The 27,427-nt window shown below is 42.4% G+C and overlaps 3 protein-coding genes across 15 annotated transcripts in view; 2 read left to right on the top strand and 1 right to left on the bottom strand.

Annotated features, from left to right (window-relative positions):
• spidr (scaffold protein involved in DNA repair) overlaps positions 1-7,565 on the top strand; it is a 74,079-nt gene extending 66,514 nt beyond the window's left edge. For all 7 annotated transcript variants that reach the window (XM_018750914.2, XM_018750915.2, XM_018750919.1 and 4 more), the window contains 6 exons: positions 1,278-1,470; positions 2,936-3,061; positions 3,647-3,740; positions 5,209-5,323; positions 5,959-6,012; positions 7,149-7,565. In XM_018750914.2, the coding sequence (XP_018606430.2) occupies positions 1,278-1,470; positions 2,936-3,061; positions 3,647-3,740; positions 5,209-5,323; positions 5,959-6,012; positions 7,149-7,262 (696 nt within the window). In that variant the 3' untranslated portion in view covers positions 7,263-7,565. The remainder of the gene's footprint in view (positions 1-1,277; positions 1,471-2,935; positions 3,062-3,646; positions 3,741-5,208; positions 5,324-5,958; positions 6,013-7,148) is intronic.
• Positions 7,566-9,017: 1,452 nt separating this feature from the next.
• cebpd (CCAAT enhancer binding protein delta) lies at positions 9,018-10,603 on the bottom strand. The gene has a single exon (XM_029258958.1). It carries the CDS (start codon positions 10,252-10,254, stop codon positions 9,394-9,396), a length of 861 nt encoding a protein of 286 aa, XP_029114791.1. The 5' UTR covers positions 10,255-10,603; the 3' UTR covers positions 9,018-9,393.
• A 103-nt stretch (positions 10,604-10,706) lies between these two features.
• Positions 10,707-23,434, top strand: mcm4 (minichromosome maintenance complex component 4). 7 transcript variants are annotated; one of them, XM_018751064.2, is made up of 19 exons: positions 10,707-11,067; positions 11,859-11,933; positions 14,973-15,087; positions 16,078-16,149; positions 16,265-16,429; positions 16,540-16,703; positions 16,977-17,078; positions 17,227-17,322; positions 17,402-17,497; positions 18,040-18,178; positions 18,335-18,555; positions 18,859-18,979; positions 19,816-20,075; positions 20,357-20,722; positions 20,826-20,953; positions 21,313-21,520; positions 21,603-21,831; positions 22,273-22,406; positions 23,028-23,434. In XM_018751064.2, exons 4-19 carry the CDS (start codon positions 16,086-16,088, stop codon positions 23,118-23,120), a joined length of 2,586 nt encoding a protein of 861 aa, XP_018606580.1. In that variant the 5' UTR covers positions 10,707-11,067; positions 11,859-11,933; positions 14,973-15,087; positions 16,078-16,085; the 3' UTR covers positions 23,121-23,434. The 7 variants fall into 7 exon arrangements, with proteins under 7 accessions (XP_018606580.1, XP_018606583.1, XP_018606587.1 ...); XM_018751067.2 differs by lacking the exon at positions 14,973-15,087; XM_018751065.2 differs by lacking the exons at positions 10,707-11,067; positions 14,973-15,087 and adding an exon at positions 13,627-13,942 and having other exon boundaries at positions 11,074-11,933.
• Positions 23,435-27,427: the final 3,993 nt, after the last annotated feature.

Consider the following 27,427-nt stretch of genomic DNA (forward strand, 5'->3'; position numbering starts at 1 on the left):
ATTTTATTCTGACTGTAGAAGCAGTTACTCAGAACTTGCGTAGCTGTAATTTTTTTTTAAAGTTGTGTTTTTTGCTTAAAATGTGTCTTAATCTATGATTGCAATGTTCACATGTGCTGTAGTTCAGTCAATTCAGTAACCTACTAAGTTCACACATCAGACTAAGAAGACAGTTTCTCAGCATCTGCGGCAGTTTTCTAAGCTCCAATGCTAAAAACTTGCTCTTTGAGATCTTTGCATCTTGTCCTCAGCCATTGTCCAAGTCATTTAGTTTAATACAATCTTGCTGTTCATACTTGTTTTATTCAGTGTCAAGACAACTTAATTAAGCAGTCCCTGGAGCAAAAACTGTCATACATGCTAGGACCAGGACCGAGAACCACTGGCAAGATTTATTTTGCATGTGTGTTTATGCTATTAATTTCTGTTCTAAATGTTTAATATATTCAGAATCCTGCACTAAAATATTCTAGCCAAGCTCTCCTAGTACCTGTGAGTAAGATTAGATACAGGAAGTGTGTGCAGGGACTCAGTAATTACAGATTGTATGCCTGAAATGCTATGTTAAATTTAAATAACCTTTTAAAATTTGAATAAAAACATCTATTTCTCCAGTCTGCTTTATCTTATCCCTTTAACATTGCATTTGTCTGTGCAGAAGAGAAGAAAATATGTTCTACACTTTCCATTCTAGCCAGAACCCATTCATATTTGTTTGAGATTCTATTCTGAGCCCTTCAAGCATCTTTCATATGTTGTGTTTTTTTGGTGCATTTGTGAGATAGGAAGGGGTAATATTTTTTCTTACTGCTGTCAGTAGGGGGTTCCTTATACATGCCGGTCATGGCAGTGATTAGAGTGAGACTTGTACCTTCTCAGGTCATAGGTCAGCTAATGCCACCAAGGTGATGGTACCCAGCACAGCACTACTCTGTACATGGTATACTGCATTTTGTTTGCAATACTCATGGATTGATTGATAAAATTCATGTGGAACAGGGTCATCTCTATTTTGTTATAACCCCCTTCTGCTATACTAGGAAAAAAATTGTGTGTTACAAGAATATTAATTAGTGCATGTTGCTTCCTAAGGTAGCGAGTGTTGTCAGATGAGTTGGAGTAGCTCCTTGTGATCTTTTTGCTTTACGTTCAGAGAAATGACAACCCTTGTCACTCCTTGTTTGTTCTGTGCATGAATGACTTGCCCAGCAGGAAAAGCAGGTTTAAATTTTGGGAGAAAGACCTGAGCTAACCACAGGGCATTTTGGGGTTGCCAGAGCACTGACGGCGGCCGCAGTGAGTTCTGGCTCTTTGTGACGGACCCCAGCCTGCAAACTGCCGAGGGTGAGCAGCAAAGGACGGTGCGGGTATATGTGAGCAGTTCCTGTGTGGTTCTTCAAGATGTGGCCGGGGCACTGAGTGACCCCTCCATCTGCCAACTTACCTTTAAGGATGCTGTGAAGGAACATGGTAAGCCTTGTTTCCTCTTATGCTATGTGACTTTGTGAAATCTCCCTCTGCAACATGTCCAGAGCATTCATGAACAGTGTTTGATTTGTTTGCAGATATGATGGGGGGTCGGGGTGGAGGTGGAGATGGGTTAAATCAGGGTATCAAGAAACTAATAAGGAGCAGGATGACCTTATAAGAAGCTTCATTAGAATGCCCTCATGTTAAATCCTGTTAAATCCTATGCTGTGTGTACTAGGATACTGAATCTTATTTCAGGAAGGAAAGTCCAGTTTGAAGAGTGAAATTTAGTCTGTGTTCCATACAACAAAGTTTGATGGTTGGAGAGGCCATGAGACTGTTTTCATCTTGAAGTAAACATGATTTGCTCTGCACCAGGAAATGAAATTAATCTTGCCCCTTTGTCTTGTGGATAGTGAAATAATTCCTGAAGACAGCTGAAATTTGAGTTTGGGACAGTTCTGACACAAATGAGCAAACAGTTCTTCATTTTATTGCTTTGTCAGTTTGAATGAATACCCTCTTTTTGTGATGTGCCCTCTAAGCACTCTACTTGCAAAGTATTGACACCACCAGTGAGTGCTTAGCTGCACTTCCTCTGTCACTCTGCAAAAGAACAAATCCACATAAGAGATATGTGCATTTGAAACATACTGTATGTATTAGGTGCAAATGCAAAAACTGAAGGTTAATAATTTTAATAGTATATGCTGTGCATCTTTACTGTAATTTCTGTAGAACTTTGCTGAGATGCATGGGATATGCTTCAAACTGTTAGAGTACAAAAGGTTCATTTCACTGTATTCCTTCTTTTCATAGCAATCTAGGTCCAGGTTTTTGTTTCATATTCCAGATTATGTATTTTTCCTCTTTGGTTTTACACACAAATTGTTTTTAAATGTAATCCTACCATAAATACAAGCATTGTGAAACTTGTTAGATAATTTTTTGTGCATATTGAGTCTCAGCTTTGTGGTAATTTTTGTGGCTGTTATGTTGCAGTTTTTTGCAGTCTGTTCTACTCTGGGTCTCTCTGTCCTTTTTGACAGGATTTGATTGTGTCCAGTGTTTTCCCCTTTACTCTAAGGTCTGTGTTTAGAAGAAAAGCCTCAGCTCAGTGAATCAATGTGAAAGTGTCCAAATGCAGTTTTTCTATACTCTGCACATTTTGTCATTATTCTTGACGTCACTCTCCCCTTGGCAGATAAAATATCTCCAGTTTTTGCAACTATTGCAAGTACAGTTCAGCTAAACTTTAAACTATTACATGCTAATATTCAGATGTCTTTTATGGCTAACAGATATTGAAAATTGTGTACTTTAATGTGACTCAGCTGTATATTTTCTTTTTAAACTTCAGCATTTGATTTATACTTCTACATTTCTTTATTTTGTCCATTCTGTATGGTTTAGTGCAGATGTAGTTGCATGTAGATTTTACATTTGGTGATGTGTGTGCACACAGATGCAGTGGTGTGTGTTGAGCGCTCGGTGATCCAGCTGGAGCCCCTGCAGAACCTGGATCGTACCCCAACTCAATTGGACCAGCTGGGGCCCACCACAGCAGTGAACACGCTGTGCACCCTGCGAGGTGCGTTCCAGCGCTCCAAGAATGACTGTGCACCACTGCTCTCTCACACTCACTGTTGTAAGGCCATAGCAGTGTTTATTTTTTCATGAAGAAAGCCAGTTGTTTCTTTGTTGTGACACTGGTTTAGTTTGTTGCTTTGCGAGGGGCCACCTTTGTAATTCTTGAAGACAAAGCTATTGTCTTTCTTTGAGGTTTGTCATTCCACAGCCCCCCGTCCCCCAGTGTCCTGTTCCCACTCACTGCCCTGTTCTCCAAGCATTCTGCCCCCTTGTAGAACCTCATTACATGTTGTACGTGCCCAAGGAAACATTGAAATATGTGCACAGCTGTCACTGCAACCTGCTGTCAACTGGAGGACTGCAGTTCTAAACAGCAGCAAGAAGAGTTTGTCTTGCAATGAATTTTATATTGTGGCATGAACAAGCATAATTAGCTGAAGTATGTTATAAATTATCTGAGCAAGTAGATTTAATTGCTGGGGAAGTGAACAGATCTACAGTTTAGTGTTGCAAGTCCAGATAGAAATTACAGAAGATGAATAAAATACTAGATAATACAAAGTAAGAAATTTGTTTGCATGTGCAGGTGTTATTGTTGGTGTGGATGAAAGCACAGCATACTCTTGGCCTACCTGTCACCTTTGTGGAAGTGACAAGTTGGAGGAAGCGCCTGGGAACCAGTAAGTAAGGGCTGGCCACGGGGTGTCTCCACAGGCATCCCCCTGCATTGCATCCAGCAACTCAGACACTGTTTGAAGCTGTGTGTGATGGGGACATCTGATAGAAACAGAGCAAACCTGCATGGCGTCCACAAAGGGACATAAGAAATTTAACACAGCATATTATTGCATTCAATGTATATAATAACAGCAAAAACATACAGAACAACATCAAAAGTGGTAACGCCAATATCTAAAAATCTGAGGATGCTGTGAATAAATAATAAATGTTTACAATGAGTTAAAACTGTGCGGTAGGATCTCTTGCAGGGATGGATATGAGTATGTGAATGCGGCCTGGCTGTCTTGCCTTTCAGCTATAATTTGATGTCTCTGACACTTTTGAGTCAGGTGACACTAAACAGTTTAAGAGCAATGCATTCTTTTCAAATTACTTTTGCTGGTTTATCATCAAACTGAATGCAACACCACTAGCAGGCTGATCATTTCTATCATTCTCCTTCTAACAGTACATTACCCATCAGACACACCCATCCAACCAACTTGCTCAGAGATGAAATATGATGAGCTGACTAGTCTGATTACAACCAACCCATAAGAGTATTGGTGATCAAAGTAGACAACAGTATTTATACTTTTGAAAACGTAGGAAGGATAAAATAAGTTTTTTGTTTCTTCTTGTTTAGTAATAAACTGAGTAATATTGATTGTGTTGCATATTAACAGCCTATTTTACATCGTCAAACCATTCGGGCTTACACATTGTGCTGCATGACAGATACTCAGACTCAAGTTGTTGAGAGGTACTCATTCAAGGTGCTAAATGCAGTATATTCTGAAGCACTGTGGATAATGTGCATAAAACACGAGCTGTTGTGCTTCTTGAAATGAGAAGACACAAGTCTGATGGTAAAGGAATTAGACACACAAGGCACTACATGGCTGTTTATCATAAATGTTGAAAGCTTTGTAAGAGTTAACTTATGTAACATCATTATTTCTGGTTTGATTTTAAGTAAACAAATGCTATATAATTAAGCTTAGCTAATGCAATGTTAAGTATAATAAATACAGGTTAAATCAATACACTTGCACATGGCTGAGATGACAAGGAAGTATATCAGAGACCAGAAGTCTGCTGTCAGTAGGTAGTAAACAGCTGTCTCACAGTATTTGAGATGAATGGATGAAAAGCTAGTTTTAGAACTGTTGTTTAAAACAATAATCATTTCAGTATGGTTATTGGGATGTAACACACTACATTTATTTAAATGCATAACATTTGTGAAATATGGACAATAAAATCAGCTCTGTACAGACAAAGTAACAGTAATGGTAACTAAATCTTCTGTGGGTATATTTGACCTGTTAAGTTAGTATGGAATGTTTTTGAAAAAACTATGTTGGATTTGAATTTCACTTTATTTTGTTTGTTTCGTTTTACTTTGTTCAAAAATTTCTTCAACAGGCAGAAATTCCTTTGTGGCCTCTGTGGTGCCACAGTGGGCAAACCTATAGTGAAAATGCATCTTGAAGTTTTCTTACACTGTCCATCATTAAGCCAGTACACAGTGAAAATAAAGGTAACCTTTTTTGTATTTACATAAATCATGCTTGAATGAGTTCAATTAATTTGGAAATTAGTAGTCCGGATGTGGACTACTACGTGAAAAAGAAGCAAACCACAGATGATATCTACATTCAGGATGTGTGGAGAAGAGCAGAGCTGTTAGAAAAAACCAGACTGTAGCCTGCAGTTCACTTGGTGCTTGTTTCCTCCAGCTTGTGGAGATAGTGTGAGATGTCACCCTGTGGTGGTGGAAGGGAAGCTCCCTGGGCTGCCCAGCACAGCTATGTGATGTGAGGGGGATGGGCAGGCCCACAGGATGGGGTCGACCTCACTAAGACCACCTCGCTTCAGTCATGTCAGTAATAGCCTCAAGGTCCTAAGAGTGCCATTTAAGCGGTGCAGGGAAAGACCTTCAGTAGAGTTGTGTAGGGATTAGGAGGCAGGTTAACAATTCTTAAATTCTACCTTTTAAAGTACTTAATGAAATCCTTGATAGATGAACTTAAAAAATGAGAAAACCGCCATCTGCGCTAATAATCTCTGTATAAAGAGTCACTAGTGAACAGTGCTGAAGACACTGCTTCACTTATATCATAGAGAGAAGGATGAGGTATTACAGCCTGTTTACATCACTGTCCTCTTTTCCAGCTGCTCCAAGACACCATTATGTCTGTCCTGAGCTCAGCTGCATGTGGCCATGAGGTGGGTCTACAAGTGTGCCTGGAACTACAGTGCAAGACATGTGTAGGACATGTGCAGCACCAGGGCTCCCAATGAACAGGCAGAAACTGTGGTTCCATTCAGAGCCTGGTTTCCTCATAGGTTTGCCTTTGATGCCACAGTGGCTCAGCAGGTAGTGCTTGTGTGTCAACACCTGGGCTGTGCATTTGGACATGGGTTTGAGTCCCCCTCAATCTGTGTGGAGTTTCCATGTTCCTGCTTTAACGTGTGTTTCCTCTGGGTACTGTGGTTTCCCCATACTCTCTAAAGATGCATGTGAGGTGGATTGTGGCTATAAATTGCCCTTTTTGTGTGTGTGTGTGTGTGTGTGTGTGTGTGTGTGTGTGTGTGTGTGTGTGTGTGTGTTGGACAACTGGTAGGTTAGTGGTTACAGCTGCTGCCTTTGGACCCAAAGGTCACAGGTTTCTATCTCACCTCCAGCTGTAATACCTGTAAGCAAGGTACTTACCCTAAATTGCTCCAATAAAATTACCTAGCGGTATAAATAGGTAAATAATTGCAAGTAGCTTAACATTATAAGTTGCTTTAGAGAAAAGTGTCAGCTGAATGAATAAATGTAATGTGTGTGTGTTACTTTGCTTTGCTGTATAAATGTGTGAAATATTGTAGGAAGTTTACTGTCATGCATCTAGCCTTGTGCCAAACTGTCAGCATTTTACAAGGTAACAATCTTTGTATGTGGCTTTGGGGAAAAGTATGAACAAAGGTAAGCGAGATGGAGGCAGCTCAGTGGGAAAATTATCAATTCCCAGCTTGGAGCAAAATTGGTCTGACTTGCCTACATCTATTTAACTCACCAAGACAATTTTTATGGTGCCTCAGCTTGTGGATCTTGTCTGGTCTTGCTCTGTTTTATCTCTGGTCATCGATCACCACAGCAGTCTCTGGGCTTTGAGTAGAAGCGCCTTCATGATGTGTTCAGCAGCACTGACAACTCTATCATGTTCCGAAGATAGGCACATAGTCACTTGCCTTTTCTGAGTCAGATAAACATTGACTGACATGCACTGTATTGAGTTGTCCTAATCACTGCGAGCCCCCTGGACAGTGTGTGTCTTGCTGGTGTGACAGAGCTCTATTGGATCTTCTGCTTTCAGGGGTATGAAGTGGAGAATGTGCTAGGTGCAGCCCTGGGTCCCCTCTCCGCCTACGTCCGCGTGGTGATGAGGCAGCCGGCACTCTGGATGGGCCTGGAGGAAATCAGCTTGTAAGAGGAAGCTCTTGTGCACAGTCCTCCTAGGAGCTGACCTCTGATCACCAGCACATTGAAGCTAGATGAATATGATGGGAAGAAAATGAGCAGTGACCTTTGCTGTGACTAAAGCAGGAACGTTACCCAATTAGCAACTTTGATGGACTGACTGTTCTCATTCTATCCCTTGTTGTAGTTTGAGGTTGCTTACTGAAATTCCATGAATTGAGGAGCTGTAAATGGTGCTCAGTGGTGTATAAAAGTGGTTAAAATTGTTGTGTAATCTATTTCTGCCATCATTAAAGTGAAAACATGTGCAGCAGTCTTTATACTCCAGTATGCAGACATCTCTGAACCGAGCTATGACATGAATAGCGGTATGACTGTTTTCTAATATAAAAAAATGGCCTGTTTGCTTACAGCTGTTTGCAGTTGAAAGACCCAGGTTTGAATCCCATGTCCCTCTATAGTTCCCTGAGCAAGGTACTTATATAGTTGACATAGTGATATTGATATAGTGAAAGTAACTCAGTTGTATGAATGGGTTAGTCATTAAGCTGCATTGGAGAAAAGCATGAGCTAAATTTAATGTAAATGTCATGCTCTGGAAATGTAAACAGACACTGTCATTGTGACAAAAGAAATATATGAACACAAAAAGACTATCTCTTCAGTCAGAAAAACTAGGAAATATATTATTAGATTACCAAATTAATTGTCATAATTGCTATTTTCTATCACATATGTATCAATTAATGATTAGAAAAACAAACAGGAAGTTTTGATAGAATATTAAAATTTAAAAACATTTCTAAATTCACCAAAATGCAGATCCATCAAATTAGTCCCAGGAGCTCATAGGGTATCCAGCACAAGTGTCCAAAAAGCTTTTTTGGATCTTGATACTCAGAATAACACCTGACCAACCATGAAACTGTTTACCTTGAGGGTTCTGTGACCTTTGACCTGCAGACTAAGGTCTGGATTTCTTTATTTACTCCCCCCCCCGATGATTTTTGGCAGTGAATGCTGTACATAAACATAAATGTTCTATTATGAAAGTCTGCCATCTGAGCCAGAAAGGATGGTAGCAACAACAGGAGCTAATTTGTTTAAGTGAGACGTGAGTGATCCCACAAGTTTTTTTCACTGTGAATGTTCTCATTTGTGGACGTGTTCAGATGTAGCCATGGTACTAACCAGAACATGGTTCCCTTGTACAGTCCTGTGTACATTATTGCACTTAAGGGTGTTGTGAACTCAGTCCGCTAAACAGTGTATTCCATTATAATTGCAAGTGGACAGAATTTAATTTATTCATCTGCCACTTTTCTCCAATGCATTTTACAGTCTTATGTTTGTTTACTAAGCTACGTACAATTGTTTACAAATTTACGTAGCTGGGTCATATTTAGTGGAGCAACTGGGGTTCAGTTCCTTTCTCAGGGGTGTGAAAGAAAGTGATAGGCTTCAGATGTGTCCCTCAGTGAGTTTTTTTTTGATTGCAAGGTGACACTACTGACTGCGTGCTGTCCCCGGCTTACACACACACACAAACTTATTGAGTTTACATGTATTGTCTGTCTTGTATTGTTGCAGCCTGTGTGGGGGACCTTTAGTTTTCCCTGAAACAAAGTTCACCTTTCAGCACAGCCCCCTGCAGCTCAGCTGGTGGAACCTGGAGGCCTTGGTCATCTTTGTTCCCTTAGACTGACAAGCACTGTGGGCACCTCCAGCCCCACTCCACCCACGCAAAATCAACCACCGCATGAACGCCTCTTTCCAGTACTTTTATTATAGATTTTTACAAAACTTCAACATTATATACACATTATACTTATAAAAAAACATGCTCAGTTTTTCCTGACAAAAATACAAAGTATTGTAATTGTAAAATAAGTACCGTAACTAGAATGACTACATTTTTAACTGAACTCGTAAAATAATTTAATATAGAAAACTTTGCCCGAGAGAGTGATTTATGGCGGCTATGCCACTAAGCATCAGTACTGACATCGGAGAGATGGATCGGTACACGTCCTCAGTGCCGGCACAAACTGAGCACTGTCCGCTCCTGTGCAGCGCGTCTGCCGCACGACGCTGAGATGAGGTATATAGAAGAAGTCCGAGAGCGTCCGCAGGTCCGCCCGTCACCGGCACTCGACCCCCGCGGCGCTCGGCGGCACGTGTTTGAAGAAGTTCCTCAGGCTCGTGAGCTCGCGCGTAAGCTGCTCGATGGTCTTGTGCAGCCGCTCGTTCTCCGCGCTCAGTTCGATCATCTTCTGCTGCATCTCCAGATTGCGCTGCTTCGCTTTGTCTCGGCTCTTCCTCACCGCGATGTTATTCCTCTCCCGCCGCTGCCGGTACTCGGGGCTGTGGCGGTCCACAGTCTTTTTGCCCTTCTCCTTGGCGCCCTTCCTGGGGACGCCCGGGTGCCCGGTGGACGGCTCCGGCGTGGCCGGCGGCGTGGGCTGACCCGTGTGGATGGTGACCGTGGTCTGCGCGCAAGTCTCGATCTGCGAAGGCAGGGACGAGGAGACGTCGCTGTCGCTCCAGTCGGACTCCTGCTTGATCGGCGCGCCGAACACGGCCCTGCCGAAGCTGTCCTCCGGCTTCCTCGGAAGCTCTTTGTGCGCGCCCTCGCCCACGGCGCTCGCGCCGGCCGAGATGCGTGCACTGTCCGGCAGGCTGCCCATGTCCACCTTCTCCTGCTTCACGCTGTTGTTGAAAAGGTCGTCGAAGAACTCGTCGTTGCACAGCTCCAGGTTGGGGACGGACGACATGGAGTCGATGTAGGAGGTGAAGTCGATGGCGCTCTCGTCCTCGTACATGGCGGGGGCGTTGCTGAGCTCCGCCAGATTGCCGTCCTCCCCCGCGGGCGCGCAGCGCCCGGGCTTGCAGGAGCCCTGCAACGTGCTCAGTTTGCTGTCATAAAAGTTGGCAGGCTCCATCGCCCAGGTCATGTTGCATGGTGGCGAGACGCACTCCGAGTCCAGGTTATAGACACTCATTAATGTAGATTCTTCTGCGCCTTCACGGAAATACTATCGCGGACCTGTTTCGACGTCTGCAACAAGTATGCGAGTCGCTTCTCGACAAGTGCGCGCGCGCGCTCTCCCGTCCCCGTGCTCGGCCCCTCGGGCAGTCTGTGACAGAACAGGGCAGAGCGGTTCGCGAGACACCTGCTCGGAAGTTCCAAAAAGTTTTTTTTTTTTCCTTTTTTGGTGCGCTTAAACGCCGAAGGACTTGCTACTAATGGGCAGTTAAAGTATACATATATCCCAAAATACGAATCTGTGTCGCAACTTAAACTCAGTTGAAGCCCAACGAACTGTCAAAAACAACGTTGGCAAGTCTGACAGTGTTCAAGTGCGCGTGCTGTTTATGTACCCGCCGCAGTGACGTCACGAGTTCGCCTCCCCCTCCAGGAAGCCAGAGAGGTCCGGCTCCTATTTGAGGAGCGGAGGGTGGGCGCTCTCCTCCCCCTGCCGCGGGCACGCGAACGGCAGAGCCTTACTTTCCTGAAGCGTTGCTTCGTGTTTTCCGATATCGCTGCTTTATGTCACATTTTATATAAAAGTTGTCAACTACAAAACACGGCACGAGCCTTACCCTTAAGTAACGCACAGCAGATCAAGTTCGTAAATGTAATAATCGTTCCTCGCAGTAATATCCATTCTGAGAAAAAATGAGTGACAAAAGCAGTCCCGTCTTCATATTCACTGCTTTCGGCCGCTCGTGAATGTAACACACGTGTAAATTACACCTACTTTCTTCTGTGCTATACATAAGCCAACCATCGTTGAAGGGCTTGCTAACCAAAGGTAGGTTTCCACAGGAGATTTTTTGTTTAAAATAGAATCAAAATTACATTTTAATTATAGGTTTTGTTTCCATTAAAAGTCCTTTATCATGTAATCTAATCTCGAATCAAACCTGCATTCCTGCACGTCTGAGGTGCACTTTTACGAGTATGTGTTGGTGTGATTGTGCGCACGCGGGGTCACTTTCTCTCGCAGGAATGATCGCTTTCTGGGATTTTCCGGACCGTCATTTCGACGTCGCTGACGCCCCCTTGTGGGCGGTATGAGCGTGACACCATAGCGGTCAACACGTTTTAACATCGCACGAAATACTTCTCTTTCGCACTCGCTGTCGTTATCCGCTTGTCCTGTGGCTCGCGGAGAATATTAAATAATAATGCTTTTTAAATATTACTCCATCATGAAAAGACAGACTAGGCGTTTGAAGTGAAATTTTATATATTCATTAGCATAGATTACGTGAATCTTAATGCTGTCACAAAGCTTTTGCTGTGTGTGTGTTTGAGAGAGAACTGCCACCTTTTGCACTCAGAAGCTGCAGACTCGAATCCCTTCTCTTACTGTTGTACCCTTGATTGAGTTACTTACCCTCAATTATCGTAGCAAAAATTATAAATCAAATTGTAAGTCACTTTGGAGAAAAGTGTCAGCTAATGAAATAAATGTAAATTTTTATGCATCAATGTGCATTTCCACCTTGGATTGGGTTGTGTGGGTGTGCATGTTTGTGTCAGCCTGTGTATGTATCTTCCCGCCACTGGAATATGAGTGTGTGTTCCTGTACCACCCAGTGCCATGAGTGTGTACCTGTCCCAGTGGAGTGGAGGACAGCCCTGAAGCCTAGTCAACCTCCAGCATAGTTGTCAGTATGTATCAGTAATGTCTTTCAGAGTAAACTTTTGAGAAACAAGAGGCTTCTGATTTTTTTGCCTTGCAGGAATGACTCATCCCTTGAGAGAGTTGAAGCTTCATGGGGGGTAACTGGCTCACTTACCCCTGGGTCTCTGTGGTGCTGCAGGACAGAGGCCAGCTTGCAGGGCCGTGTTATATAGCAGCCAATGAGGGAAGTGGGCGCTGTAGATTGTTCTGGATGTGGGGTGAGGAGTGGGCTGTAACACCAATGGAGTGGGAGGTGTGGCATCCCAGAAAAACTTACAGCACTTGGCTAAAAAAGCTGGAATCTTTCCACGGAGCAAAAAAAAAGAGCTCTCTATGCAGCGCAACAGAGTTTTGCTGAGTAATCTTAAAGACACAGCACTTCCTTTTGCAGCCCTCAAGGAGTGCTCTGGTTTCACTTCCTATTACTCAGCAGGACACTGGTCCCATACATGCTGTGTCCCTGTGCTTATCTCTACAAACTGAACACACACACTGGCTGAAACCATGTGTCCTGAGTGGGGTCGTGGCGAACCGAAGCCTAACCCGAAAACACAGGGCGCAAGGCAGGAGACACACCCAGGATGGGACATCAGTCTGTCACAAGGCACCCCAAGCAGGACTCAAACTCCAGACCCATGAGAAAGCAGGACCTGGCCAAACCCACTGTGCCACCGTCCCCCCCCCCCCCCCCCCGTCAAACTGAACACATGTTCCTTGTAAAAAGAGGTTACATTTTTATCATTGAAGACAGGAAAAAATATTATATTCAACTAAATATTATATTCAGCTACCGAATGTCCTAATATTTCATTAAAATTAAATGTTCATTTACATACTGTTTAGGATAAAGAATTTCATTCCTGAAGCTGCACATGGCTGAACTTTTTATATTCTGTAGTTCTACTTTTAAAACATAAATTTTCCACAGTACAATTTCAGAAGGAATTCAAGTACACCAGTTCTTCATATAACCGGGGTAATTAATGCAGTGAATGGGTAAATCACTGGTAACTTAACACTGTAACTCACTTTTTAGAAGAGCTAAATAATAATAATAATAATAATAATAATAATAATAATAATAATAATAGTAATAACTGTAGTAGCAGTAGTAGTATTGAATCTCATCTCATTTCAATAGTGATGTATATTGAACTAATCAAGGGTACTGACTGGCTGAGATTCTTGATATGGTAGGAGGTAAGATGTAAGAAATAAATAGTTGTTGGTTTTCTTATAAAATAGGAATAGTGTCTGTGCCATTTGTGGGGTAAGTAGACGGAGTAGGTTGCGAATAAAATACTATTTGTGGAAGTTAAATGACTGTTTAACAGGACAAAAAATATACTTGGACTGAATAATAACCCTCCTGCATGAAAAAAATAGCATACATTTTCACAAATCATTCCAGTGTTTTTTTGTTAGACTGAACTTGGTTGTATGAGGGCTAAGTGTGCTTTTAGCAGGAAAATGTATTACTGAGGTAATATTTTTATAGTGACATCTGTAGCGAATGCTGAATGTGTGTATCACACAGTTTAGGAGATTCTTTGACAAGGGAAACAGCTGGCTGTACAGATCAAGGCCATAATTGTGAAACCGTGTAGGAATGCAGTGTGATCATTTCTACAGTAGGTACCTCCAAGGAACTCTTATTCATTTTAATTTACTTTACTGCAGAGACCCAGGGAGGCACAAGCTGCATGTGCCAGAGTACTGCTCTGTCCACTGATCCCACAATATCTACATCCGGTGGCAATCTAGGCTTCGTTAAAAACCCCAGCACATCAGTAATGAGGCCTGATCACGTCATTTGCACATTGGACAGCTGAGACAAATGTGGGGGTCATGCAGCCTTTGACCAGAACTCATGGCACCGCTTACTTACTGCACCTCCATCTGTTTCAGGGTAACTCAAAACTGACCGTCTCCCTCCAGTGGATGGCGGAAGAACTGAAAGGGAATTAAACTGCAAGGAAAAAGAAAGTCACATGAAGTGAGGATTTCCTCTGAATACAAGGATTACACCATGTAACAGGATATAAATTGGATTTTTATACTTCTGTGTATATATGTTTTTTATTTTCTTCCATAAATGTATCCTTTATTGCAGATGAGCAGCCTGCTTCCTCATCAAAGAAAGGGTCATTTAAGTTATTGAAAAACTCCAAATTATTGAAATCACACTTTTAAAAACATTAAGGACCACAAAACAGAATTAAAAACAACCTAAGTATAATCAGTTACCTCCCATAAAAGTTTGTACTCAATTCATAAATGAGAATTAAGAGGGTAAGTCAAAAAGTATTTTGTAATCTGTATTGACTTGTATTTTTTTTTTTTAAATTGAAAAATATGTGTCACATACAGTATGGCTAACACTGGGGTGACTGAGGGGTTTGCGAGTCAGCAGGTGCCCACTGTGTGGCAGGTCTGGGGTTCAAATGCTGCTTGGGGTGCCTTGCGGTGGACTGGTGCCCCGTCCGGGGTGTGTTCCCTCCTCCTCCTCCAGCCCTGCGCCCTGTGCCGTGTTGCCGGGTTAGGCTCCGGCTAGCCGCGACCCCGCTCGGACATGCTGTTGTAGACAATTATGGATGGTGACGTAATTGATTAATCGGTGTCCGTACATACAAAATGGAAAAAAATTCTATATCGGCGACATTCATAGAAGGACATTGCCTCTTTCTTTGGTTTGAACTTCTTTGTAGTTGATTTGTTTCTCCTTTCACTGTGCCCCCGCCTGGAGTTTTTGCATAATTGTATAGTTAACTGGGCTTTTACGTCACTTCCTCCCTCCCGCCGGAAACCAGGATCTGACCCACTATTTTGGCGCGAATATTTTAGATAAAACCAAAATAGTATAGGGGTGAACGTGAAAAGTTAAAGTTAAATGTGGAAAATATATGACGTAGTTTGGATTGTAAATAACACTTATTCATCAGCCTTATCTGTATTATAAAGCGCAGTTTGTTTTGTTATTGATGTTGGATTTCCCCCCCCCCGAATAAATGTATGGTTATTCGCAGCTGTTCCCCGAGTGTATCGCCAAGACTGGGACTTCTGTTGTCAAAACCCCGCGAAATCGACGTCACAAAACTTTTCGCGCGCTTTGAATAAGCGGTAGAGACTTGTGCGGCAAAGGTATGAAACGCATTTTCCTTAATATCATTCAAATATAATGTAAACTTAGGGTGATGTGGTTGTTCTTTTGCCCTTTTTAGTTGGAAATTGAATTGTACTGTTGCTTTTTTGTAGTCTTGTGAATTCAAACTCAAGTAGCATTTGTTTTTCTTTGTCTTTCGACGACGAGTTTAATTTTAAACAATTTTTGGCAGAGTTTGGTCTTCCGTATTGGGCGGCTTTTATTTTAAAATGGTATCATGAGATTTTCCAGCTGTAGGGAATAGTCACAACAGACTCGCGTTTTGTTGTAGCTGTGTGTTCTGCGAACGTCTGGAAGGACCTATACGGCAACAGTCGTACTTCCCGCGGTACTTGTGGACGGTATCAGTGACTACTTGTCTGGTGTCGCTCAGTATTTGTAGGGCCATGTTTCGGTAGTAACTCCCGGGTTTGGTAGGAGACTTAGTAAGAGCCGTTTTCCTGCGAACGATTGCATTACTATTACAACAAGGGAGGGTGAGCACGCGATCTCTTGAGCACCACCACCATCGCTTCCCTTCAGATCCCTCAGTAACTGCTGTCCCTCAAACACGTGACTTAGTCGTCGTTTACAGCCAACAACACTCACTGCAACTTTGTAAAATTCCCTGCAGGGGATAAAGTACCTCTTCTCCTGTCATGAAACCTCCCGAGGGCCACAGTCGTGTTGAGCGAAAACGAACGTAAACTCTTGTTTAATTTACAATGGCTAGTAGGTGGCACAGTTATTAGGATTATTTCCTCTTGCAATCTGGAAGATTCTGGTTGGAGTTCAATGCCTACGTGGTACCCTCAGTCAACGTGTTTACACTGCAGTAGCAGTACCCAGCTCTATAAATATGTAAATAGCTGTAGACTTATTTAGCTAACGACGTTATAGAATACCTTTGGTAAATGTCTCGGCTAAACAGAGGTAAATAATACATAACAGTGGTTGTTGTTGTTATGGCTGATCTTTTATGTTTCCAGGGATCAGGATGTCATCACCATCTGCAACTCCCACTAAGGGCAAGCGCACCCGAGGCAGTAATCCACCTACGCGTAAGTGTAGCTTTTTCATTCCAAAAACAATGCTGTTGTATGATAAATGCTGAGAACTCCTCACATTTACTGTAAGAGTCTGAGTTATGAGAGTGAGATGATATCTTGTGTGCAGCTTGGAGCGAGGATGCGTTGACCCCGCCCTCCAGGCGCCGCAGAACTGATGACGCCTCCACCAGTGATCTGCAGCCCATGCCAACCTCTCCGGTCACAGACATGCGCAGTCCTGCAGTCCAGGACACCTCTCTCTTTTCTAGCCCCGCGCAGTCACGTCATTCAGGTGCTTTTCACTTCAAGCCCGTTTTCCCATCTTAGCGACACAGTCAGAACCAGTTGTTTTTATGAAGTTGATGGTTGTCATTAATGGTGAAATATGTTGTTCACTCCCAGCTCCCCTGAATGAGATAGATATGAGCTCACCGTTGACATATGGCACCCCCAGTTCGAGGGTGGAGGGTACCCCTCGCAGTGGGTTGCGTGGGACCCCAGTCCGCCAGAGACCTGACCTTGGCTCGGTCAGAAAGGCGCGGCAGGTGGACCTGCATTCAGACCACGTAAGTGGACATTTCCCTTCTTTGGCTGATGAAGGCCTGTGTTCAAAAAGAACCTGTGGTTCAATTTTTTACTTATGTCTGCACTGTATTAAACAAGTACAATCACAACTGTGAGTGTTAGCCAAGTCATACTTCTTAAAAAAAAAAAAAAAAAAAAAAAAAAAAAAAAAAAATTCTTTAAACTTATTAAATGTCATTCATAAAATGGATTTTAATGAAATTAATAGAAATGGTGAGTAAAAATAAAAACCTCAACCTGAGTCTGTCCACCAGGCCAATGGTCCTGAAGCACCAGCTAGTGAGCACTCTGTGGGCCAGAAGCTTGTGATCTGGGGCACTGATGTCAACGTGGGAACCTGCAAAGAGAAGTTTCAGGTATTTAAAAAAAGTCTGCTGTAGAGAAACTGCTGTTCCACAGCTCATTTGGACTGGCATTCAGAGGCATCTAATGAGGTGGAAACAGCAGAAAATGGGCTTTGAATACAGACATTCGTGTCCTGTTCGTATTCATGTTTGAACACAGAGATTCCTGCAGCGCTTCATCGACCCCAGCTCCACAGATGATGAGAATGCTGGATTGGACCTGAATGAACCCCTCTATATGCAGAAACTGGAGGAGGTACATTAACCTCCCTCTAAATTGCCCTGCTGCTTTTCACCATGTCTTTGGACCTGACTGATTTCTACTTCCTCTGAAGATCAATGTTGTTGGGGATCCTGTGCTGAATGTCAACTGTGAACACCTGCAGTCATTTGATGCAGATCTGTACAGGCAGCTCATCGCCTATCCCCAGGTAACCCCTGTGAGAAAGCAGAGAAAAGTTTGTGTTGAAAAGGCTCTTCTAACTTCAGTCTTTGTCATATACAGGGTTAGTGACCATCTTTAGTTATTGCTTTGCCAAGGAAGTTTGCTGTAAAGCTATGTAGCAAGAACATTTCTTAATTATTGGAGAGTGAATGTAAGACAGTATTTAAGTATTTTGTGGTAATCAAACTTACCCATAGATGGCATGTGGATGACTTTATTAGAGACCAGTTTTTTGTCAGATCTTACTGTTGTGAACCAGTGATTTGCGGTTGTCCTGCTAAACTCAAGTTATTTATTTCTGTTTATAATATCTTTTTCTAAAGGCTCTTCAGTGTAAAAATAGAATGTACTTTTTTCCTTAGTTTGTGTCTCTCTCTCAAGGCTCATAGTGCTAGGCTGTTCCTGCACCCCCTTCAAAATGAAGCTTTGTGATACAAATAAAATGATCATTTAGCTGATGCCTTTGTCCAGTGGACTTGGACTTGCAGTGTAAAGAGCCTGTATTTATTACATCTTTTTGTGCTACAGGAAGTTATTCCCACTTTTGACATGGCTGTGAACGAACTCTTCTTTGAGCGTTTTCCCGATTCAGTTATAGAACATCAGATCCAAGTGCGACCCTATAATGCTCTCAAAACGAGGAACATGAGAAACCTTAACCCCGAAGGTAAGGCCTGTTGTTCACGTCCAAAAAAAAAAAAAAAAAACTTATTTTCCAAAGTGACTTTGTCTTTCAGCACACACAAAAGACACTTGTTATGATACAGTAAGACACCAAAGGTGTGAGCCTGTCACGTGAACTTTGGGCTGGGTTTTACCTTAGATATCGATCAGCTGATTACCATCAGTGGTATGGTGATCCGGACCTCCCAGCTTATCCCAGAGATGCAGGAGGCGTTTTTCCGGTGCCAGGTTTGTGCTTTCTCCACGAGGGTGGAAGTGGACCGCGGGCGCATTGCGGAACCAGCTGTGTGCCGCAACTGTAACACGACCCACAGCATGGCTCTTATACACAACCGCTCCATCTTCTCAGACAAGCAAATGGTAAGAGCTCTCTTTGAGTTTGTGCTAATATATGCAAAAGTAGTAGTCAGAAAATGGTTAACTTGGACTGGAAAGCAACATTAAAGCTTACTTCACATTTTCTCCTATTTAACTTGATGAGAACTAGGATGGATTAAGATGTTTGTTTTGGTGCTGTAGCACCTAATCTGTGTTGAAATGAGATTGTCAGTTTTGCTCATGGTTTCTCTTCTGGTCATAACGCCCGTCCTGCATTGATGTCCCTAATTACCATGCATCCTGTTTTACTGCCCTTCCACATCCAACTGTTCACTCTCATTCTAGATCAAGCTGCAGGAGTCACCTGAGGACATGCCTGCTGGACAGACGCCACACACCACAGTGGTGTATGCCCATAATGACCTGGTCGACAAAGTACAGCCTGGAGACCGAGTCAACATCACAGGTGAACAAGTGATAACTTTTAGCAGGTCCAGTAGAGTACAGCATAAAATACTCAGTTTTATTTATAGATTGCATCCTTTTCCTATGATGCATCAGTGTCTTAATATACAGTTGTGTTAAAAGTAGAGTGATATGTGACAAGTACCATTAGTAATAACAAACCACTATTAAAATTGTTAAAAGGTGAGCAGGCAGTGAAAGAAAGAAGAATCCCAAGGTTTCAACTGGAGGTAAAAAGGTCAGCTGTCTGCCCAACTCTCCTGGGCATGCAAATTTTGCATAGTTAAAAATCTGAATTTTGAGAAGTTAAGTGGTGGTCACATTACCCTATAGAGCACCCATTTGGTTCTTAACAGCTGAGAGGTGTGGAAGTAAAATAAATTAATATATTTTTATTTCCGAAATGAAGTACTGTTTATTTCCTCAGTCCATTAACAGCTTTTTTTTTCTTTTTTTTTAAAATCATCTCAAAAGATTGTTGTGGTATTTGCAGATGTAATGTCATTTAATTGTATTAGGAGTGGAAATTAGTTTCATGCCTTGTTTTTGACCTCTCCCTATTTGTCCTATATCAAGAGAGAACAGTAGTTCTCCCAGTACTATAACCCTGTGTAACTCAATTTTTAAGTACATCAACGATGTACTATTGGATGCAGAGTCTAAGAGCAGTATTGAGGGTGTTAATTATTGTAATTACATCTTTAACAGTACTACACAAATAAGGACCAGAGACAGTGAACTTAACTGCTTCGTGGCCTAAAAATGTTGGACTCCCACAGGGCCGGTTTATATGGTATGAACTGACCTCCTGATCGTCACCCTCATCTTTTCACCTAGGAATATACAGGGCCGTGCCCATTCGGCTGAACCCTCGGCAGAGCAATGTAAAGTCGGTCTACAAGACCCACATAGATGCCATCCACTTCCGCAAGACACATGAGAAACGGCTGCATGGCCTGGATGAGGAGGCAGAGGAGAAGCTGTTCACAGAGGAGAGAGTTCGCACCCTGCGGGAGCTGGCAGCTAAACCTGATGTCTATGAGCGACTGTCCTCTGCACTTGCACCCAGCATCTATGAACATGAGGACATCAAAAAGGTGTGTTCGTTTGCACATAATTACCTCTGCTTGACACCTGCTTCAGTACCACTTGGTTGTATTTGTCAATATCATTGTTTCAGCTACGGATGTGGCTGTTCAACTGAGTCAAACACTTCATATAGTTTAACTTGTTTTATTGTCACATGTCATTTGTTACTGTAGCTTTTAAACTAAGGTGGATTATAACTGTAAACTTAGTTTTTGTCCACTTGACTTTCATTTAAAGAAATAGTTTTGTTGTGGCAGTTTTGACAATGAGGATATGCTGTGTTTCACAGGGTATCCTGCTGCAGCTGTTTGGAGGTACACGGAAGGACTTTAGCCAGACTGGCCGGGGGGGCTTCCGGGCTGAGATCAACATCCTCCTATGTGGTGACCCTGGTACTAGCAAATCCCAGTTACTGCAGTATGTCTACAACCTGGTGCCACGTGGTCAGTACACATCAGGCAAGGGCTCCAGTGCAGTGGGCTTAACTGCCTACGTCATGAAGGATCCCGAGACACGGCAGCTGGTCCTGCAGACTGGTGCCCTGGTGCTCAGCGACAATGGCATCTGCTGCATTGATGAATTTGACAAGATGAGCGATAGCACACGCTCGGTGCTTCATGAGGTCATGGAGCAGCAGACCCTCTCTATTGCTAAGGCACAGTATCTCCTCCCAGATGCAAAAGAGGATCTTGGTTATCACTTTCTGCCAAAATGGATGTGTACACAGCCATGTATTCACAGTGCCTTTCTTTTTGTAGGCTGGGATCATTTGTCAGCTTAATGCTCGGACCTCTGTTTTGGCAGCAGCCAACCCAGTAGAGTCTCAGTGGAACCCCAAGAAGACCACCATTGAGAACATCCAGCTCCCACATACACTGCTGTCCAGGTAAGTTTTTGCTTTAAATATGTTAAAACATCTGAGGTCAATGAGGCAATTTTCTCGTTAGGTAGAATGTTAAATTAATCCAAGGACTTCTAAATTATCTTTGAGAATTCATTTAACTGGCCCAAGGAATTCATTGCCACATGTTAGTCCCTACAGAATGGGGAGAAGGGGGGTCAGTGTTTTTTTTTTTTTTTTTTTTTTTAAGTCAATATCAACTTAAACATGCATTTTACCTTCACGTCTTTCTCCACAGGAGTTAATTGCAGTCATGCTTCATTCAACTGTCTGCCAAATTTACTTACAATATCTTTGACATTTAGAAGTATGTTTTAATCTTCTAAACACATTATTTTTTACAGATTTGATCTCATCTTCCTGATGCTGGATCCCCAAGATGAGGCTTATGACCGCCGCCTTGCCCACCATTTGGTGTCTCTGTATTACCAAAGTGAAGAGCAGCTGGAGGAGGAGTTCTTGGACATGGCCATGCTCAAAGACTATGTAGCTTACGCTCGCTCCTACATAGAGCCCCGACTGAGTGAAGAAGCCAGTCAGGCACTGATCAAGGTATTTTATACAGATTTTTCTGCAGCGTATGGTCATATTTGTAATAGGTGCTGATGGTAGATCCAAAATGTGTTTGTGTCAGGCTTATGTGGACATGAGGAAGATTGGCAGCGGGCGAGGCATGGTCTCAGCCTACCCTCGGCAGCTGGAGTCTCTTATCAGGCTCGCAGAAGCTCATGCCAAGGTGCGCTTCTCGGACAAGGTGGAGACCATCGACGTGGAGGAGGCAAAACGACTGCACCGTGAAGCTTTGAAGCAGTCGGCCACTGACCCCAGGACTGGATTTGTGGACATATCCATTCTGACAACAGGTATTGTGCGCTGCAGTCATTCCCTTCAAGACTTGCAGTCAGCAGACAAGTCTTATCATTGTAGGCATTGCAAAAGCCCACAGCAACATGGCTTCACTTCTTGAAAAGTTGCTCTTGAGTTTATGCCTTTAATGTGTTGGTGTTGCTTTTGGTTTTCAGAAGTATACTCATTTCTCAGTTTAATATTGCTGCCTACCTGATATTTTTGGTAAACTGGAAATGGTAAAAATTTTCAGCCTGTTTTCAGTTTTCTGATATTCGGTGAGTTTTACGTAGGTGAGACACAGGCATTCCATCAAGAGAAGGAAGTGCACACCATAGGGGGGCTGTAGGCCCTGGTGGTTACTCTTGTCAGCTAATAAGTGTGATTATAAAAGTAATATTGATAACTAAGATGAATAGGAGGTGAACTCCAGAGCTTCTGCTTCTTTCCTCCAACAGGAATGAGTGCCACAGCCCGAAAGCGCAAAGAGGAGCTCGCACAGGCCCTGAAACGGCTGATACAGTCCAAAGGGAAAGTCCCCACTATGAAGTACCAGCAGCTTTTTGATGATCTTCGTGCACAGTCTGATGTTGTATGTATTCACTTATGTTTAGTAAAATTTATGAATATCAAAGTTGATTGTGTGGTTGACACGCTCAAACATTTTTACGAGTCAGTGGCATGTAGTCGGTAGGTTATTAGTCGGGAGTGGTTAAAGAAAAAAGAAAATGCTGGTTATTTTTTCTTTTTTGGTCCTCAATGCAATGATTTGAATTGTGCATGAAAAGTGTCACTCAGCAGCTAGAAGTACAAGAAGATTTGGCAGAAAAGGGTTGTTTAAATTATAGCAAGTAATTGCCACATTGGTAGCTTCTCATCCTTGAAAAGCTGTGTGAAATACTTAAAAGGTTTTTAGGCAGCTGTCATTATTTACCTTGCCCCAGCCCCATAGCAAAATCTGATTATAAAGGCTGATATAAGACCATAAATTGTCATAAAATATGAGCCTGTACATTTTAAGGTTCAATATCAGCTGGTTTCCCACTTTTGGGTATGATGGTCACAATTAGGGAACAGTTGCTGAATCCCAAAGCAGACAATAACACCAAGAGGAAGATGGGTTGTTTCAGGTTAACTGGAAACTGGTGAGATCCTGTCTTAACTTCTTTTTTTTTCTTTTTTTTTTTTTTTTTTTTTTTTAATAACTTGTCAGGCTATAACAAAGGACATGTTTGAGGAGGCCCTGCAAGCCCTGACAGATGAGGACTACCTGACAGTCACGGGAAAGACAGTGCGCTTGCTGTAGCAACACCCTGCTTTTGTGGATCAGTACTCTCCTTTGTGCCTTTGCACTGCCTCAGTTTTGATACTTTTTTTCCTGCCAGATTGTTATTCCTAAAGTATGCTGTTTGGTGAAAGTATTCTTGAATTGTGGAGATAAGGAAAGTTTTGCAATAAACACCTAGGTTCCTTCTGCTGTAGAATGTCTTTTTTTTATTATTAAAATAAATAATGCATTCTAACAGGAACCCAATAGTGATTGTAATGAACTCTTATGGCTCTGCTCAACCTGCCTTTTTGTTAGCCAGAAATGCCATCCTCTCTTCCCACTGTAGTTATACCTGGATATTAAAAACTTGTACATTTTAAGAGACTGGCTCCTTTGCTGCAGTAGAAAAACTTTGGGACATCTAGATGTACAGTAGCAAGAACAGCTGGAAGTGTACTGGTTAGAGCTGCTGCCTTTGGACCCAAAGAACGTAGGCTCAAATCTCACCTCCGACTACACTACGTTTTGAGTAAGGTACTTTCCCTAAAATTACTCCAGTAAAATTACCTGGCTGTATAAATGGGTAAATAATTGTAGGTTGATTGACAATTTAAGTTGCTTTAGAGAAAAGCCATCAGCTAAATGAATAAATGTAAGAAGCAGATTATGTTCAATCAGAATTTTTAAAGACAGGCTGTGTGTTTGGATTAGAGGTGGGGACATTTGTTTTTATTCAGCTGTAGAAACAACCTCAATTTACATCATATTTACATTTATTCATTGAGCTGACTCCTTTCTCCAAAGGGACTTACAATGTTAAGCTATTTACAGTTATTTACCTATTTATACATCTGAATAATTTATTCTGGAAAAGTCTCTATCATGGGCCAAGATGTATGTCAATATGGGCCAGAAATGAACTGCATTCATCTGAACATACAAATTACATCCTGGTAGACATTTGCTGTCCTGTTAGTATAACATCGTGCTATAAAGTAAACAACACTGGAGCCTTGTTTAAAGACCGACAAGGAATAACCCCAAAGTACAAGTGTTCCTGCTCATGTGTATGAACTTCTGAAAGCTGGCAAGCAGTAAAAGGGAATTTTGCTCAAATAGTTCAGAAAATTATCTTGAGAGATCAATATATATAATCACCAAGTACATAATTGCTATAATGTAAGATGCAAACTTACCTTTCACAGCAAGAACTCAAAGATTTTAGACATATACAATGGAAACTAAATTTTTTGTCATTCTGATCTTTTGCATATGGAATTGACCTCCCATGAATTGTTTTATTGTAGTGTCTATGACTACATTTCCTGTGTTGAGATCATGGAACAAATTCATATTCATGTAATTACATCAGTGTGTTAAAGTTCACATGAGACAATTACCAAAGTGGTTAAAAAAAAAAAAACAGATTCACAGTCACATATAAAGAAGGAGGTGAGGTGACTGAGGTAGAAGGTAATTTTGTGGACTCATTTTGTGTGATATCAAAAATTTCTTGGCTGCTCTGGTCAAGTGCCATATGGAAGTGGATGTGAACTCTTGCTGACCACTTCTATAAATTATCACCATATTGTCTTTTGTTTCCAGCATTAGGATTGAGAAAGGTGTTTACTGCAGCTGTGATTGAGACCAGTAATCTGGTAGCTCCTCTTTTTCCTTTAGCTATTCCAAGTCTTTTTGACAGAATCCAATTTTCATGTGACTTGTCAAAGTATTTTAATCTCATTATTTCTGCTTTGAATGGGAATTCAAATTTGTTTTTTTTTGGCTGCCCATGGTATCCTTAAAATCCAACACCAGCACTTCATTTCAAATGAGTGCATATTGCAAGGAGAAAGTGCAGGTAGCACTGCCTGAGCCTGGTTCTGCTGGACCATGGATTGCTGGTGACTGGAGTTCAGCAGAGCCTGGTCCTGCCAAGGGGAAGGAACTAGAAACCAAGAGTTCAGAAGTCCCAGTCTCTGCCAACTGTTCTAATTATGCTTCTTCCCAGTACTCAGTCTTCCTGATAGTTCTAGTCTCTCCCTCCCTAATACTCCCTGATGACTGTCTGTCCATGGATTTCTGGCAACTGGAGTCCCGCAAAGCCTGGTGTCAACCTGACTCTTATTAGGCTGTGGTAGGCGCTTGCCTGGTAATGATCCCAGGGGTTGGATGTTTCCGTGGTTTTGGAGGCCACTGCCACTTCCATTATGAGACAGTTGCAGCTTGGGTGCCCTGTTTCTCCAGAGAGCCAGCAAGCTATCCTTTCTCTTCCACCTGGGAGTGTCTCTGGTTATAACATGGATGTAGGGAAGGTGACCAGTGGATGTCCATGGCCAATGGGTTTCTTTAGCCCTGTCTCAGGTGAAAGTATGGTTGAATGGGCTGGGGTTGGGCCCAGACCGAGGTGCATTCATAGGGCGGGGATGTGAAGACTTGTTTGGGCTTGATCCACCATGACTGGCGTGTGATTCTATGCCCACTGGACCCCTTTGAGCAGAGTTGTTGACCGGTGATGTTGCAGTCAGTCGCCCATCTTCTTTGGGAGAGCAGAGGCAAACTGATCTAGTATAACAAGCTCAGTGATTCTGCATCGGTTTGTCAATTTCAGTAGCAGCCAGGATGTTGGAGTTGTGCTGTTGCAGGGTGAAGGGTTTCTGGACTTCTTCACAAGGAAAGCTCTTCAGTTTCTTCTTGTGGCCTTTGGTTCTCAGACCTACTCTCTTCATGATTGCTGCCCAGAGGGCAGAGCTGTCAGTTGTGGCTGTCACAGGGAACTGACTGGGGGGCCTCAGGTCCTCGCTGGAGAGCAGGAAGGTCAACTGGAGGACCCACTCTTCTTTGGTCAAGTGGAATGTTAGGGTGGTGCATTAAAAAGATGTCCAAAAAAGTCTCTAGGTCTCCTTTGAAGGACATTTTCAATAACTGAGCTGGGAACAGCTGTTTGGTGAGCAATGCAACAGCAACACTGGGCAACACAGTAACAACAAAAAGCAGTGCAAAAGGAAAACAACTGCTACTGATATTGCTGCCTGATGCTGTTGTTGCATTGCCTGCTGTTGTTGTTGAATGCCAGTGAGTTAGCCAAGAAGGTGGAGCAGAGACATGTATTTCATGGCAATCGAGTTGCTCTTGTCCTAGGTTTTGGAACCACTGTGACAGCAGCCTGGTTCTAACAAGAGGACACAAACTCAGGATTTCAAAGTTCAGTTATGCTTTATTACTAAACTCTTTCACCTGGGCAAAGTGTAAGAGTGAAGAGAAATCAGAACAGTAGGAGGTGACTAGAGCCCTAGGTCTCCAGTCCCTCCCCATCTCTCACTCCAGGATGAAAATCAGCTCACTGTGAACAAATGGATTCTTATAACAGGTCATGTTATGGGGCAGGGACACATATGCTGTTGTCAGGGAGAGGGGGATGTGTTGTGTATGGCGTGTGCAATGAGTGTGAATGTTACTGTGTACTTGGTGGGCATTTGCATCCATGTGCATAGTGATGCTGTATTGCATATATATGTGTATGCATAGTGATGTTCTTTCTCCCCACATGCTACAACATCAATGGACAAAATATTTCTCAATTTGTAGAACTTAACTTTACAACTTGATGTTCACTCGCAACTCTTCACTAGTAGCTATAGCTCAAATGCTAGACTAATACTTTGTGCATTTAAATAAATGTATAACCCGTATACATTATATTTTTCAAACATTTAACATTCTTATCCATGCTTCCTTAAGATGCACATAAAATGGCATTTGTTAGTCCTTATGCTTAATCACCAGATATCTTGGTTAAAAAATAAAGACTTAACTCTTGTAACACAGAAAAAATACAAAATTGTCAATATATTAACATACTCAGTTTCACTAACTACTTGTCCTTGTCTGGGTCATGGTGGCTCAAAAGATATCCCAGAATCACTGGGTGCTAAACAAGGAGGGGTACACTCAGATCAGGATGCTAGTCTATCACAGGGTAGCTACACACAGGCAATTCAGTGTTGCCAATTCACCTGAACTGCATGTCTTTGGACTATGGGAGGAAACCAGTGCACCAAGAGGAAATTCACACAGACACAGGGAGAACATGAAATCCTATATAGACTGAGCAGGATTCCAACTTACGCCTGATTAGCCAAGCCCCTCTAAGATGGCAATGCTAACCACTGCGCCACCCTGTATTACACATGCTTAAAGTCTACTTCTGGGGCAGACTCCAAGCTGTACCACAGCTACTGAAAAGGGTCCCAGAGTGTCTCCACACACAATCTATGAGTTGTTGAACCCCTTGGGCACGGTCTATATATCAGAGCAGCACACAAGCAGCTTCACAACCCAAT

The sequence above is a fragment of the Scleropages formosus genome, chromosome 16, assembly GCF_900964775.1.
Source record: "Scleropages formosus chromosome 16, fSclFor1.1, whole genome shotgun sequence".
Classification (NCBI taxonomy): Eukaryota; Metazoa; Chordata; class Actinopteri; order Osteoglossiformes; family Osteoglossidae; genus Scleropages; species Scleropages formosus.